The sequence below is a fragment of the Pezoporus flaviventris genome, unplaced genomic scaffold, assembly GCF_033815535.1.
Source record: "Pezoporus flaviventris isolate CSIRO_AGI_PZ_B2104156 unplaced genomic scaffold, CSIRO_AGI_Pfla_v1 ptg000031l, whole genome shotgun sequence".
NCBI classification, from domain to species: Eukaryota; Metazoa; Chordata; class Aves; order Psittaciformes; family Psittacidae; genus Pezoporus; species Pezoporus flaviventris.
Window position 1 is genome coordinate 27,871,500 of NW_026892579.1, and position 16,987 is coordinate 27,888,486.

Here is a 16,987-nt window from a genome sequence, read left to right on the forward strand (position 1 = left end):
TAAACTGTAACTGGGACTGTTACGTTTGATTATGATCCAGATGTGAAATCTGTGATTGGGTTATTGGGTTTTGCCATCATAAATCCTCTAACAGATCACCGAGGGTTAAAATGTGAAATGTGGAAGAGTTCCAGTGAAGTACTTCTTAAACCAGAAAGGAATATATGAGATTGTGTCTTTATTAATACACATAGATTATACATTTTAAATTTTTTCGTCCCAAACTATGTTTTGTATGATGGTTATGCGTAGTATAACCCTTTTGAATGTTGTTTGCTTCAGGTGTCTTGCTGGATTCTCTGGACAGTTTTGTGAAATAGAAGTTAATGAGTGTAATTCATCACCCTGTCTACACGGCTCAACTTGTGAAGATCATATCAGTGGATACACTTGTAAATGTCAAAAAGGTAACTGGCATTTGACAGAATAATCTTAAACAACCATAGTTTATTAAACTTTGTATCAGTGCTACTACCAAGAAAATTGGTAAATTATATCAAGCTTACTATTTGTATATAACCTGTAGGGTGCACAAATATTAACTCTCTATGACAATTTTTTTGAATGAAATCTGAAAAGAATTAACTATTCCAATAAGCATGTTAGAACCACTTAAAACTAAACCCAGAATTATCTGGAGCTAGGTTTATTATGTATGATTTCTCTCAGGGGAGGCCTTATCACCATGTTCCAGTATTTAAAGGGTGACTACAAAGATGAAGACACCCTTTTTACAAGAAATCACATAGAAAAGAAGAGGGGTAATGAGTACAAGTTACACCTGGGGACATTCCGGTTGGACACAAGAGGAAAATTATTCACAATGAGAACAATCAGCCATTGGAACAATCTCCCCAGGGAAGCGGACTCCCCCATATTGTACTCTTGTAAGGTCTTGCTGGACAGCATGCAGGGACATCTAGTCTAAGTCATGCTTCGCAAAGAAAGGTTGTACTAGTTGATCTTTGAGGTCCCTTCCAACCTTATTTTCTATGACTCTATGATTCTGTGATTTACTAATGTAACTTACTGACCAAGCAAGCAGTCAAACAGGCAATGTACATCGACTAAAGTATTTAACAAGCTATTTAATAAAATTGACTGAAAAGCAATTTTGAACATTTTAACTAACATTTATTATTATTGCTGTCACACATACCAATGGTTGTATCTCCTGCATGGGATGAAATAAATTTTCTGAAAAATTATAAATCATAGAAACATATAATAGTTAGGATTGGAAAGGACCTTAAGATCATCAAGTTCCAACACCCCTGCCATGGGAAGGGACACCTCACACTAAAACATGTCACCTAAGGCTCTGTCCAACCTGGCCTTGAACACCGCCATGGATGGAGCATTCACAACTTCCCTGGGCAACCCATTCCAGTGCCTCACCACCCTTACAGGAAAGAGCTTCTTCCTTATATCCAATCTAAACTTTCCCTGATTAAGTGTTAACCCATTACCCCTTGTCCTGTCACTACAGTCCCTAATGAAGAGTCTCTTCCCAGCATCCCTATAGGCCCCCTTCAGATACTGGAAGGCTGCTATGAGGTCTCCACACAGCCTTCTGTTCTCCAGGCTGAACAGCCCCCAACTGTCTCAGCCTATCTTCATCCAGGAGGTGCTCCAGTCCCCTGATCATCCTTGTGGACCTTCTCTGGACTTGTTCCAACAGTTCCATGTCCTTTTTATGTTGAGGACACCAGAACTGCACACAATGCTCCAGGTGAAGTCTCACAAGAGCAGAGTAGAGGGGCAGGATCACCTCCTTCTCCCTGCTGGTCACACTCCTTTTGGTGCAGCCCAGGATATGGTTGGTTTTCTGGGCTGTAAGCGCACACTGCCAGCTCATGTTCATTTTCTCATCAACCAACACCCGAAGTCCTTCTCTGCAGGGCTGCTCTGAATCTCTTCTCTGCCCAACCTGTAGCTGTGCCTGGGGTTGCTCTGACCCAGGTGTAGGACCTTGAATGTAGCATGGTTAAACTTCATGAGGTTGGCATCAGCCCACCTCACAAGCATGTTGACGTCCCTCTGGATGGCATTCCTTCCCTCCAGCCTATCAACCAAACCACACAGCTTGGTGTCATCAGCAAACTTGCAGAGGGTGCACTCAATCCCACTGTCCATGTCAGCAGTGAAGATGTTAAACAAGACCGGTCTCAACACCGATCCCTGAGGGACACCACTCGTTACAGATCTCTAGCCGGACATTGAACCATTGACCACAACTGTTTGCATGCGGCCATCCAGCCAGTTCTTTATCCACCAAGTGGTCCATCCATCAAATTGATGTCACTCCAATTTAGAGGCAAGGATGTCGTGTGGGGCAGTGTCAAACGCTTTACACAAATCCAGGTAGATGATGTCAACTGCTCTACCCCTGTCCATCATTTCTGTAGCCCCATCATAGAAGGCCACCAAATTGGTCAGTCAGGACTTCACCTTGGTGAAGCCATGCTGGCTGTCACCAAGCACCTTGTTGTTTTTCATGTGCCTCGGCATGTCTTCCAGGAGAATCTGCTCCAAGATGTTGCCAGGCACAGAGGTGAGACTGACTGGTCTGTAATTCCCTGGGTCATCCACGTTCCCCTTCTTGAAAATGGGGGTTATATTTCCCTTTTTCCAGTCATCGGGAACTTCACCTGACTGCCATGATTTTTCAAATATGATGGCCAGTGGCTTAGCAGCTTCATTTGCCAGCTCCTTCAGGACCCGTGGATGGATCTTATCAGGACCCATGGACTTGTGCACGTTCAGGTTTTTAAGATGGTCTTGAACCAGATCCTCTCCTCCAGTGGGCTCAAGGCCTTCATTCTTACAGTCCCTGCATCTGCCTTTCAAGACTTGGGTGTTTTGGTCAGAGCCTTTGCCAGTGAAGACCGAGACAAAGAAGTCATTCAGAATCTCAACCTTCTCCAAACATAGTTACACAATCAAAATTCCTTGTGGGTAAAACTGTGTCCTCTTACTCTACCTGGTTCTGCATATGGCCTTATATTGTTTCACCAGTGCAAATGACTTAAAAGGTTGAAATATATATATTTTTTTATCATTACAGTCCTTCACACAGAACATACCCATTGTGGAGTTCAAGATTTTTCTCCTTATTTTTAAAGCTAGTCATATTTTAACTGTAATTGATTGTAGACATTTAGAAGTTGCTTGCGAATCAAGGACTATAACTGCTGTCTCTATGCAACAGTACAAGGAAATGCTTGGTATAAATAGAATAAGCTTCTCTGGGGCCTTGGAACTCTCTCCTGCTGCTAACATGTTTTAAACTACTTCCAGCCCAAGCGTAAGCTCTCTTACTTTTGCATTTCTTTTCATAATAACATTTATTAACAGGGGTGAAAGGCCTCTGCATTATTTCGCTACCAGGAGAAGACACAGTGAAGGAACCACATTCATTAGGAATATGTATCACAGTTATATATCTTGCTTTTCTTTTTCAATTAATATGGAATTTTCAAATCTTATTTGAGTCTCTGAAACACCTGAAGAGATAAGAAGGTTGCAATTCAGATAGTAAGTGAATTTGGAGATGCAAGGGAATCTTTAGGAGGAACAGCTTTTTGGAATGTTACACAACTGAAAAAAGGGCTTTAAAGAAGATGAATTAAAAATGTCTTGCAGAGACAGAAAGTAGAAATGCTTGAAATAAATTTACTGTTGTTGCAGGCTACTGCCGTTCACATATGATAGACCTTGCATTTCTCTACTAAGCTTCTTCTATAGAAATATAGAGACGACATTGAGTATGTTTGGATTTGTAAAGGCAACTATGTGAAAGAACTTCAGGCAGAAAGTGTGAGATATCCAGCAACAGATCAACAGTTGGAATTTAATAAAATGGAAAAGGATAGTAGCAAGACAGAAGTAGGAACAAAGCAGTTGACTGCAGCTTTCCAAAAACCTCCGGAGAATAAAATGAAGCATGTGGTGACAGCATATGATACCAGAAAAGGGAATTGATTTAGCTCTGACAAATCCATTCTGTAATGGATCATGAATTTTGTCAGCTACTGTCCCAGTAGCAGGCCCCATGCCCTTAGAATAGTAGATCCATGTTCAGGATCTGTGGCTGCAGCTGCAGGTGCAGAAGCAGCACAGAGAGATATAAACAGTATTCTAACAGCATCTCAGACATCTCAAAAGAAACAACAGTAGCTGTTGGAGCTAATAGTGGCCTCACAGCTGAAGTCGTTAACTGTGACAGGCTGCATTTCTGCCAGGAGTGCTAAAGCAGGACTGGAATGTAACTGGTGGTTCCGCTTGATGCATCTACCAGGCAAATGCAGGACAGGGGTAACAGCTAGATTTGTATCAGCTGAAGACTGCTTGTTGTTTTGTTTTTTTTTGTTTAATTGTTAGGTTGGGGGCTATTGTGTTGTGGTTTGTTAATGTTTTTTATTGGGTTGGCTTCTTGGTTTTTTTTTCCATTTTGTTTTGTTGTGGTTTTTGGGGGGGAAAGTCAAGTTACATTCATTTGTTTAGAAATGGGAAAATTTAGTTAGAGAAGTAGCAAGTATGTCACAGGTAGTCTGCTGTTTTTCAGTAACTAGCCATACTTTACAGAATTCTGGGATCATATTTATCAAGCAATTGGGCTCCTTCCAGTTTAGTTTAGACTCTAAGGAGCAAGTTCAATATAGGCTCAAATTATGTGATCTAAAAAGCAGTTTCCAGATCAGCTTTTGGCCTCTAATTTATAATGTAAAGGTGATTTTTATAAGAAATGCCTATTGACAAAAATTCCAGTAATCTGACAATTGAAATATAAGCAGGTGGTATTCTGATGGTATTGAAACACAAACCTGTATTTCATCAGAAATTGTCTTTATTGATCTGGTATAGTAATCTGTTTCAGAGTTTCTCTTTTAAATTTTTTCCCCTTATTTTATGTTGTGTAATGTAACTATTTTCATCTATCTAAATATCCAGTTTTCATTCCTCAGTGTGGCAATAATGCGCAAATTTAATGAATAGGGCAAAAAGGGTCAAAAATTAATACAGGCAATTCCATACTCTTTCAGTTTAGATTTGGAAAAAGCAATATGGCTTTGGTTGCACTATGCAAATCTGAAAGGAGATAAGAGGTTTCAGGGAATGTTTTACACTTTCTAATTCTTAGCCACAAGAGAGGTAAGAATACAGATAATTCTGTAGGTAAAGGTCGACCCATCAAGTCACTTAATTCAGTAAAGAAAGAATATATTCAGCTTTTACTCTTGTTTGCTTACTTACGTCTCTACAGAAACAGAAGTTGGCAAACATTAATTTCCCTAATAGATAGAATCATAGGATCATAGAATGGTTTAGGTTGGAAGAGACCTTAAAGATCATTTAGTTCCAACGCCCTTGCCATGGGCAAGGACACCTTCCACACTTCCAAGGATGGGGCTGCCACAACTTCTCTGGGCAACCTATGCCAGTGTCTCACCATCATCATAACGAATAATCTAAATCTACTTTCTTTCAGTTTAAAGCCATCCTATGCTATATGTTTATACATATTTATATGTAATAATTGATTACAGTTACAGTTTTTTTTAATTGGCATTTTTTAAATAGATTTGGATTGTAATAAGTCTTAGTTTGGGGTTTTTTTTTGTTGTTTTGATTGCTTTTTGTTTCCTTTCTGACAGGATGGGAAGGCCTTCATTGTGAGCTGGATGTCGATGAGTGCATATCCAACCCCTGCATACATGGCATTTGTGTTCAGCAGGATCCCAGCTTTGGTTACTCCTGTTTTTGCAAGGCAGGATTTGTGGTGAGATGCTGGCATTCTTTCTTGTCCTTCCCTTAACTTGACTATTCATTGTTGCACAGAAAACACTATATACAATCCTTTTCCTTTTTAACCTTGCTCAGATAAAGCCTGGCTTTTCAGAAAAATACAATATGTTAGTAACTGTTCTTTGTTTTGTTTTGGTTTGGTTTGGTTTTTTATTAATAGTAACTCTAATATTCCAGAGAAAGAGCTATTTGATATCAAAAAAAGTGAAAAAGTGTGCGCATGTAATAGCTTTGTGAGTCAGAAAATTATGTTAGTATTTAAAAAAAACACTAATTTTATCATACGTACAAATCAATGGTTGTATTTCACATATTGATTAATATTTTTAAGTACTAAGATAACTCATACTTGAGACTATTGCATGCAGACAGATACTTTGAAAACAAGTTCTCTGAAACTAAATCAAATAGTTCCTTTTTATGCTTGATACTCTGGGCTTTGGTGCTATGTTTTATTCTCTCTGTTCAGCATACCAAAAGAATCCTTTGAGGATGACTAAATGCAATGCTGTATTCATGTAAGGTTGAAAATTCCATGCTGCCACCATCTTTTTTTACCAGCTCTTTCTGTAGCTGAAGACATGCAGTTGGTACATACAATTTTAGCTTGTGCTTTACCTCATCACACTTCAGTTTTGATATCATCATTTTTTGGTATTGTTTGTTAGTTTGGGGTTAGTTATGAGGAGAAAAAAGGAGAATATGATTTTAGTTTTTTTTTCTTATTTCAATAATTCTTATCTCTACAACTCTAAGTTTGAAACTGTTATTGAGTACCTTTTCTTTATAAATGTTGACAATTTATTTGGTGCATCTACAGCTGTAAAATAGAAGGAGCAGGTTATTGCAAGTAAGATTCAGATTCCCTTTCATATATCTCTGCAGTCAAGTCAAGAAAAAGTAACTTTTCAGACATTAGCTGGTTTCAGGGCTTCTTTCTACAGCAGAAGATTATTTACAGTCAATGAGGGAAAAACTAAAAAAAGCAATAAAATGGTAAAAAAAAATTAATTCTGAAAAGCAGAAAAAACCTTCTGTCTTCAGTTCTTCTCAGGCACCATTAATCTCTGTCCCACACACGTTCCCTCAAGGAGATCTCCAGTACATACTAGCACATGTCAAGGAGCACAAGTGTCAAGTGGGCTGCTTCAGAAGCAAAGATAGGCCAGAAGCCAAGGATAGCAGCAAGGTAGGCAGAGGCAATGAGCTTACAGGCAAGGGATTGAGTTCCATAGTACCTGAAAAAGGATAGCAAAGCAAGACAAGTGACCATGTTAACCATTCAAAAGGTTCTTCCAAGTACTGCCAGGCAACTCTATGATCACAAAGCAGGTCTAAGCAGAAGATGAATTGTACTATGTTTTTTCATATTAATTTCTCACCTCAAAAAATCTTCTGAACATCAAATAAAACCATCAGAGAGGAACCATCAGAGGGATTAAACATCCTAAAATGTGTATTTGGTAGGCCCTTAATGGATTCTGGCTCCTAAGTATTGGGTAAGTGTGAGGAGGAAATAGTGGACCTCCCACAGAAGTAAGTATTCAAGGAGCTTCAGCTACAGTGTGTGTAAAGTAAATCTTCTGTAGTCTATGTATGTGATACTATCTGAAGTATGGATTATAAAGTATGGATCATGAAGTTTCTCATAAATTTTGAGAGGGAAAGCGTAGCCAGTGGTATATAGGATAGATGTTTACTTTTAAAATGAAACAGCTATGCATAATTTTAAGTGCAAATCTGCACAACCTAAACAGTTATACGATTCTATGATTCTATGATCTACCTGCATGAAAGTTGTTAAAGCATTTACAGACAGACTTTCAAAGGTGTCAAATTTATTTATGACTATTTAATGTACCCTTCACACACAGCAGAGGTTATCCACATCTGCTTTGTTTCTATGAGTCAGAAAATCTTAATGAAATGCTCTTCACCATTACATGTAAAAGTAATAAAATCGCACTAATAAGTCATAGGGAAAGTCAGAATAAAACAAGTTTTATAGGATTAAAAAAAATATTAGACAGAAATATTACTCAAATTGATCATTTGTGCTATGTGTGGAATTAAAATAGATCAAGGAAGAAAAGTGTTTTTATCATTCAGTGGGAAGATGACATATGAATTGCCCTTCTGTTCCTTCATGCTTTTTGGAATACTGGTACAGTGAGTGATTTTATAAGATGCCATGAATATACCAGATAGCTCATCTGCTTGCCAAAACAAATTAAGAACTTGATTGAAACAGGCATGGATATATCTAAATCATTCAAAACACGTCAATTTAACCTCTTCCATTTTAAAGACTGAATGATTTAAACTACTTATAAGAAGAATAATTTGATTTTCTCTGTTTGTATTTTTGTCTTTCTCTCTTGCACCTCCTATTATTTCCCAACATTATAAATGAATTTAATAGAGTTGATAGAGATCTAAGAAAATGTAACTTGTTCAAGTTTTGTTTGAATATCAAGCCAGGTAGCCAAGAGAGACTATTTAAGCATTTTGTTTGAGGGAAGAGTGCAATGAGCACTTATTGAGCCCTACATAATTTACTTGAATTTTCTTACATGTGCCCCAGCTGTAGGAGAAGCTTCAGTCAGAAACTGTATCATGATGATATGTTGTCAGAGATGCACGTCTCGGGATGAGACCATGCATATTGTAAATAGCTATCCAGATATGTAGGAACCTTCTAGGTTAGCTGAGTTAGCTGTATCTCTTCACATAACCCATTAGGTCATTACAACAGAAGTGAAAATAAAATGAATGCAGGTCTGGCTTCAGAATGTGTTTATTTCACACTTCAAGAATGTGTTAATTCATGTACTTATTGCTATTAAAAATGCAGTATTTCTTGTCTCTTTTACAAGCCACTGAATAAAACATTTTTAATTTATTACTAGGAAGGATATTTCAGGCTTTCCATGAATTGTTAGTGTTGATAAAAAATAAAAAGTGAGTACCAGATCAAATTTGAGACTGCCACTACATGTTTTTTACTTTTCCAAGAGGTATCTGTGAACTTAATGTATTAGCAAGGTTCTGTCTGAAGATTTGTTGACAACAGGCAACAAATACTGAGCTTCAGTGCACAAAAAGAAAGCGTTGACAATCAGAACAAACCACAGGCTTTTGGACAGCCAAGTCTACGGTACAAAATTTTCTGTATAACTACATGTTAACTGCAGATGATTATTTTAACCACTTTTTATTACTGGTGACAATAATATCTTTAATATTTTGCCATTATAAATCCGTGGAAAAAATATTTATATTGGTAATTTATAATAGGGTCAAAATGTCAGTTAAAATTTAAAGTATACAACTATACCATAAAATTAGTAAAGCAATATTTTCCACATGATTAGATTTGCTTTCAAAAATGTGGAAAGCTTAATATAACCAAACAGCATTTTAAAGTGAAGAGGAAGTGATAATTTGAACTAATGTAACTATGAAATGCAAATTGCCTTTAAAAACGGCTTTTTGAAAATTCTCTTTCAGGGACGAAGCTGTGAGCTTAATTACAATGATTGTCTTATACAGTCCTGCTCCACTGGGTTTCTTTGTGTTGATGGAATAAACAGTATCACCTGTTTACCTATCCCCCAAAGCAAGAAAACTGTCACTGAAGTGGCTGAAGTGTTTCCTGATGAGATTTTAGACAATGACCTTTCATCAGCCCTGGCTGTGTCTATGGAACTTTTGTCTGAACATTCTTCTCCTGATTTTCATAGAGAAGAAGTGTCCCAAGGTAAGTAGAAAGAGCTTTTGAGTAATTGCATGTGTCAGTTTTCTTTCCTTGTTTGTGCTTTTTTAATGTCAAAAATACTCAAAATATATTTTCTGAAGAATGTTGTTTTCTATTTCCTGTATTACCTTCTATTCCATTAATTTGATCCATCATGCTTTCTTAATTGCATTCATATGTAACTGGAAAATTACTCTTTTTGCTCAAAAGTGTTTTCCCAAGCATCTTACACATCCAGTAGGGAAAACTGCACTTTCTCTGATTTTGGTTTTCAGTTTGCTTTGCTAGAGTGTACAATTTCATATGCCTCATATTGTGTTCAGCAATCTCTGACCATAATGCCAATCTTTCCTTCTTCCTTGGCTAGTCAGCAGCAGAAAGATAATTTGCCTTACTCCATGGAGACTTGATTTTCCTTTCCTACTTCACAGGTTTTCTCAGTGCTTCCTTTTCTGTGCATCTAGACAGTTTTTTCACTAAAAATATCTGCAACAAGCCTCTCAACATCTCTGCCACTCTGAACTGTTTATAGTGATGTTTTTGGGAAGCCCAAAAAACTCCTATCCTGTTATTTCTAAAATATTTGAAGAAAAGTCAACACTAACACAAGTGCAACATTGTGTTTTGAAGATTGTGGCCTGTTCATTTTATTAAAGCTAGTACTGTACAGATAGCATGTGTGTAAGGTGCCCTCTTTACAGTTTCGGAAGTGTTTGCTTATATACTCTTTCCAAGTAATTATTTGTGTAAGAAATAAGCCAGGAGTACTGTTTTTTTTTTTTTTTAATTTGGGTAAATGAGTTTTACTTAATGCTTGATTTCTGCACAGACTAGTCTTTTGGAGATATACATATGTGTCAAGTAGAAATGAGGCACTGTTGGACTTGCTACTCACAAATCAAGAAAACCTACCGTGTAATATATTGATTAGTGTCAGCCTTGGCTGCAGTGAGCATAATATTGTGGAGTTTGGGATCTAGCTGAGCATGCTGAAGGTTAGTAATAAAACAGAGTTCTTAGATTTTAGAAGAGCTAACTTCAGCTTGCACAGCACTCAGCTGGGAGGGATTCCATGGGAAGCTTCTATGGAGGATCAAGGAGCTAGAGAGTACCAGGAGTTTTTCAAGAACACTCCTGGAAGCACAAAAAACAGTTAATGCCCTTTGAAGGTGAGGGAAGAAGGTGGAACAAGAATCAGAATCATAGAATAGTTTGGGTTGGAAGGAACCTTCACAGGTCAGAGACCCCCTTGGCCTAGCTGTGAGCTTGAGCCTGCCCAAAACCAAAATATCAGGATACCAGAGATGGGAAAGTGGGCAAATACCCATTGAGAACTACAAGGGTATTGACACGGGGTGCAGAGACACAGAAAAGCAAAAGCTCTTCCTGAATTGAAATTGGCCAGATATGTCAAAAACTACAAGAAAGGATTCTTCAGGTACATAAACAGCAAGCAGAAACAGAAGGGAAGTACTGGCCCACTGTTAAGCAGGAGATGTGAAAGTCATCAACAACACTGAAAAGGCAGAAGTTCTCAACACTTTCTTCACCTCTATCTTTACCAGCACTGTTGAGCCCTAGGCCTTGGGAACAAAAATCCAGGCTGATGAAAACACAGACCCACTGTCAGTGAAAGAAGAGTTGGTATGTGAAGTGTTACAGAAGCTTGACCCCTACAAATTTATGGGCCCTGACAATTTGCACCCAAGGGTGTAAGAGAGCTGGCTTTCTGCAATCTTTGAGAAGTCATGGAGATTGGGGGACGTCCCAGAAAGACTGGAAGAAGGCAAATGTCACCTTCGTCTACAAAAAGGGCTCAAAGGAGGATCCAGGAAATTATTGGTCTATCAGTCTTACTTAAGTCTCTGGGAAAGTTATGGAATGAATCTCCTGCAGGTTATCACTAATCAAATGAAGCATGTGATTGGGAAAAATAGCATGGATTCACAAGGGGAAAATCATGCTTGACAAACCTGATCACCTTCTACAATAGTGTCCCCAGCTGATGTGGGGCAAGTGGTAGACATTGTATACCTGGATTTCTCCAGGGCTTTCAATAGGGTTTTTCACAGACTACTCCTAGAGAAACTGACACATTATGGTCTTAAGTGGTCTGTATGATCGGTGGGGAACTGACTGACTAGTCGCACCCAGAGGGTAGTGGTGAATAGCTCCTTTTCAAACTGGCAACGTGCCAGTTTGAACCTGAGGGATTCCCCAGGGATCAACACTGGACTCAGAACTGTTCAGTATCTTCATAAATGATCTGGAAGATGAGATCAAATATAACCTGACCAAGTTTGCCAATGATACCAAACTGAGTGAAGTGGACACTTTGGGAGAACTACCCTGCAGGAAGACATGGATAGGCTGGAAGAGTGAGCTAACAAGAACTTGATGAAGTTCAGCAAGGACAAGTGTAATGTCTTGCACATGGGTAAACACAAAGCAAGAATACAGCACAGGCTGGGATCTTCCCCTCTGGGGACCAGCTCTGTGGAAAGAGACCTGGGGGCCCTGGTGGACAGCAAGCTCAGTATGAGTGAACAGTGTGAAGCTGTGGCAAAGAAAGCCGACAGGAATCTGGGTTACATCAACAAAGGCATCACCAGCAGAGATAAAGAAGCCATTTGCTCTACTCAGCACCTGTCAGGCCACGCCTGAAATACTGTGTTCAGCTGGGCCATCTTGTCTAGACTGTGTTCTTGCCAAGAAAGGTTGGACTAGGTGATCCTTGAGGTCCCTTCCAACTTGCTATTCTATGATTCTAAGCTTTTGTTGCATTCTTAATAGGTAATATTCCTTCTTGATGTAAGTAATGACACAGTGAAAAGCAGTTAGAAAATGCAGTTACATCTGTATATCTTCCAGAATATCACATCAGTTCGTTTGCTGATGTTCTCAATGGGTAATATTTGTAATTCATTCCTTTTTATATTGATTCATACTAGCAGTTTGAGTTAGAAAATCTAATACTTCTGAGCAGTGCCACTTGTTCTGATTTTGGCCCTCATACAGAATATGAATAATGGGAGATTTGCATTTACTTCACTCATGAGGTCACTAAAACTGCTTTTACACTTTTATTAATAATATGATTTCCAGAGTGGTACTTGTTTGCTATATAATACTTTGGTAAGACTGAGTGAGGTTTTGGTGGCCATGTAATTTGCTGCAGAGTCAGTCTAGGGCTGAAGTTAGTTATTTTTTTTCTTTCTCTTACATGTTTTTGTTTTGTTGGTTGGGGTTTTTTTCTACATTCTTATCCTTAAAGGCCTAAAACGGGCAGATATTTTCAACGGGGCGACACTTCTGACCACTGATTTGGCTAAACTGAGCTATGGACTAGGAGGACTAACTGCCACTGGAAAGTCTTCAGCTGTATGCAGGATAACAAGATCAACAGGTGTTCTCTCTTCACACTTTTTCTTAGTTCACCTGTTAAGGTCTCAGTAAAAATAAAGTTTAATATCACGCCTGTACCATACATGGCTACTGATAATTCTATAGATTTAAGGTCAGTACCTCTCCCAAAGCATAATTATGATACAATCTCATTTATCAGTAGTTCCTTAATGACACTTTTCCTACACAAGTATCATCATTACAGGAACACTAGACTGTTGTTTATCTGCCACAGATATGAGTTCAGAAATTAGTAATATACCAAGGGCTGAAATAGAATTAAATAGCAAGTCACTACTCTCATATGGGTTACAGTTTACAACTGATTCTACAAGTGCAGCTTCAGTTCTCTCAAGGTTGTCTCAAGAAGCTCCTGGAAATTGTCAGATGTTTTTTCAGTATCAGAATAGTGCAGATTACAAAATCCTCCAATAATTTCTCATTCCTCTACTAATATATACATATAAAACCAGATATCTTTCCTCAGTTAGTCATGAAACTCAAATGCAAAACATCTCTTCCTAGTAAATATCTATTACTGCTTCTTTCATCAGCCAGATACTCACAAACATCAAATCACAGTCTGCTGATTCTTTAAGTGAGTTAAGCCAAATATGTGCAGCATTTTCTATGACTGGAATAAAATTGATGAATTCTCAGACCAAGTTCTGCATAGCAAACAGTTTCAACTTTATGAGATATTTTGGATTAACTCAGTGATATTAACCACCTGGTACACGCTAATGGGAGCTCCTGCTATTACTTCTGGGTATTTATGTTCTTCATCTAGCAAAATAACATCACTGGAGTTCACATGACTTCATCCTTGCATCCCACTGCAGGAAATACACACACACATCTCTGATACAACTCTCTATTCTGCCTTTTCCTTCACAAGAACCACATACTAATTTTCCATGGTTTTATTCATATTGTCAAACTATTTTTCCTTTAAAGACTATCTCTTTATAATCTTAATTTTCATCAGGTATGTCCTTTAAAGAAAAAAATGTTGACTTGACAAAATTATTAACTACTATTGAGCACGTGACAACTGAAGAAATTCAGCAATTACTGGAGACAAAACTGCATGGTCCAGTTACAGAGATATATCATTCATTAAGTCAGAGTACTTTCTTAAACATTCAGCTGAGTAGTTTATCTCAAGAATTACTTTTAACACACATAATAAATAGTAGTTCTGAGTTCAAAAATACATCTACTAATAAATACAGATGAGACACTTGAAATATTTTAAAAAAAACAATCTGGTCAAGTATTATTGATGTATATCATCTTCCTACAAAAACTTTGGATGTAAACCTCCTGACAGATACCCTGAAAGCTCATCATTATTTAAATCTTCTAGTGGTGAGTTATCTTACTTGGTTTGTCTGCACAAGCCTTGTCTGTGCAAACAGAAATCTGTAAAATGTTAGTGACAAAGCATTTATCTTTACATACCTGTTATCCTACTTTAAGTTCTGCCTTGCAATGACATTAGCAATATTGTACTGAAACACACTAAATCAGCAGACTGCTGCCTGTGTATGATAAGGAATTCCTCATGAATCTAAATACTGTCTTACCTAGACTTCACAGTATATCTGCAGTAGCTTCAGTTTCTGGCCTTTATGAACTGATGTTATCTCTTGAGTTTCTCATTTCTATTCAGACATGTTTTTGAGGTGGTGGGGTGTCTTTATACAAAGATAAAAGTGTCTGTCAAGGTTACCAGGTGCTTCAAAAAGATTTATTGTAATCAGGAAGCAGCCTGTTCAATGAATATAGCACCTGCTGCTGTACCTGACGCAGATGGTTATTCTTCATGTTCTGCCACATAGGCTACTAGATCAATATAGAAGCAGGTTGGAGGCTCCTATAATGCTGGCAGGCAATCAGCAACTGAACAGTTTCACTTCAGTACAGTAAAGTTTTCAGGATTTCAGGTGTAGCTTTCATCATACTTACATATAAATTCAGATGGTATCTCTATGTTACAGTATATAATTATTAACATTTTAAATGTAAAATAGGTATAGAAAAAATGTATTTTTATCCCTTGAGAGAGTCATTTTTATATATAATATAATTAATTATATATATATAATTAATATAATATATATATATTAATTATATATATATAATTAATTCCAAAATGAGACAGACGATGGCTACATTGTTTTTTAGACAGTAAGATCTTTTTTGTAAGAACATGAGAGCTATTTTAGAAATAGAGAATTAGAAGAGCACACAAAACTGTGAATTCTAGAATTAAACATTAAAGAATATAGATTGGTTTGGACTGTGTTACTATTATGTTCTTTTATAAAAATGCTTTCTACAAAATGAATATCCATCAAACCAAGGAGAGAGAGAATTGCTTTTCATTCTTTGCTTGAGGGGTTGTGTAGGAAAAATGGTTTTATACCATTGACTTCATTCACATAGAAAAATTAAAAAGGATTCTAAACTATGGAAGATAAGTATAAAGGTGCCAAAAGTCAAGTAAAACATGATTTTTTGGCATAGAATAACAGGTGTTTTTTTTTCCTGTGAACACTTGTCCATGTAGATTTCATTCTCAATATGCATGCATAAGTAGACGGATCAAATTCTTGCTGTCAGAAGTGCCTCCTGATACTGCACCTACACTCATGAGGTCAAGTTGTCTGAAGCTGACAGAGTTGAGTTTGTTCAGCATGAAGAATAGAAGGCTCCAGGGACACAGTAAAGCAGCCTTCTAGTGCCTAGAGGGGGCTATGAGAAATCTGGAGAGTTTAAAAGGGCATGTAGGGGTAGGACAAGGGGGCATGACTTTAAACATGTACATTTAGATGAGATATTAGAGATTCTTCACTGTGAGGGTTGTGAGGTGCTCAAGATGATCTGCTTCATAATCTTCCAAGCAATGAGGTCAGACTGATATGCCTGTAGTTCCCTGGACCCTCCTTCTGGCCCTTCTTCTAGATACCTTCTTCTAGGCACCTTCTTCTAGATAGGTGTCACATTTGCTAACTTCCAGTCAACTGTGACCTCCAAGTTAGCTAGGGCTGCTGATAAATGATTGAAAATAGCTTGGTGAGCACTTCTGCCAGCTCCCTCAGTACTCCTGTGCGGATCCCATTCAGCCCCATAGACTTCTGTATGTCTAAGTGATGTAGCAGGTCACTAACCATTTCCCATGTACTCATTTTCATTCTAGTATAGAAACTTAGAAAGTAAAAAAGTTATGTATACTTTTTACCTCCTTCTAGCTGCGGCGCTTACATATATAGAATTCCCACAGATTTTCCTATACATCTTACTTGCCATGAAGTCTGAGTATGAAGCAATCAGAGTAAAAAACACACTTTAAAGTTACAGGCTATCAAAATCCTTTTGTTTGCAGGGCAGCAGGTGGCACTTAAATAAAAGCAGAAGCAGGTCAGGTTTGCATTAACACTTTGTGTGTTCTTAATCAGATCACTGGAGAGAATGACTGCTTGTGAAAAAGGTCTGGAAAGTTGCCAGATTCAAGCTTCTAGCAGTTACAGATATAGTGCAAATACTGGATCAGGGTTCAATGCAGTCACTTTGCATGAAATTCCATGCTAACTTACATAGCTGGCATCTTAATGATGTTAAAAGTATTTCCTTCCTTGATATAGCAGATGTAGCAAGACACATTTAAATCAGCATATGATTACAGATATTGGGAACAGAGAAACTAAAATAGGCTGACAAACTGAGAGAAGACAGAGTTTAAAGGAATCATGAGAGTGATGGCAGATCTAGTGAATGTAATGGACACAATATGATAAAACAGAATTAGAAGGCAAAGGTGTCACATAATTTCAACATTTTTCAGAAACCTTGGCACACACTATTTCGCATGATTCAATAGAACCTGATTGAGGAGAAAGATGGAGGAGCATTACATTATTATGAAAAACAGAGTGTAAAAAAAATGAGAGCTCTGAATTTTCATTTCTTCTAGGAGAATTTAACTAATTTAGGAATCTTTAATAATTGGAT

General features: G+C 37.6%; 1 protein-coding gene across 1 annotated transcript in view; it reads left to right on the forward strand.

Moving 5' to 3' along the window:
* Positions 1-16,987, forward strand: part of EYS (eyes shut homolog) — an 828,128-nt gene that overhangs the window by 462,888 nt on the left and 348,253 nt on the right. Inside the window, exons 29-31 of the mRNA XM_061460547.1 lie at positions 283-407; positions 5,658-5,782; positions 9,319-9,568. Of these exons, the coding sequence (XP_061316531.1) occupies positions 283-407; positions 5,658-5,782; positions 9,319-9,568 (500 nt within the window). The remainder of the gene's footprint in view (positions 1-282; positions 408-5,657; positions 5,783-9,318; positions 9,569-16,987) is intronic.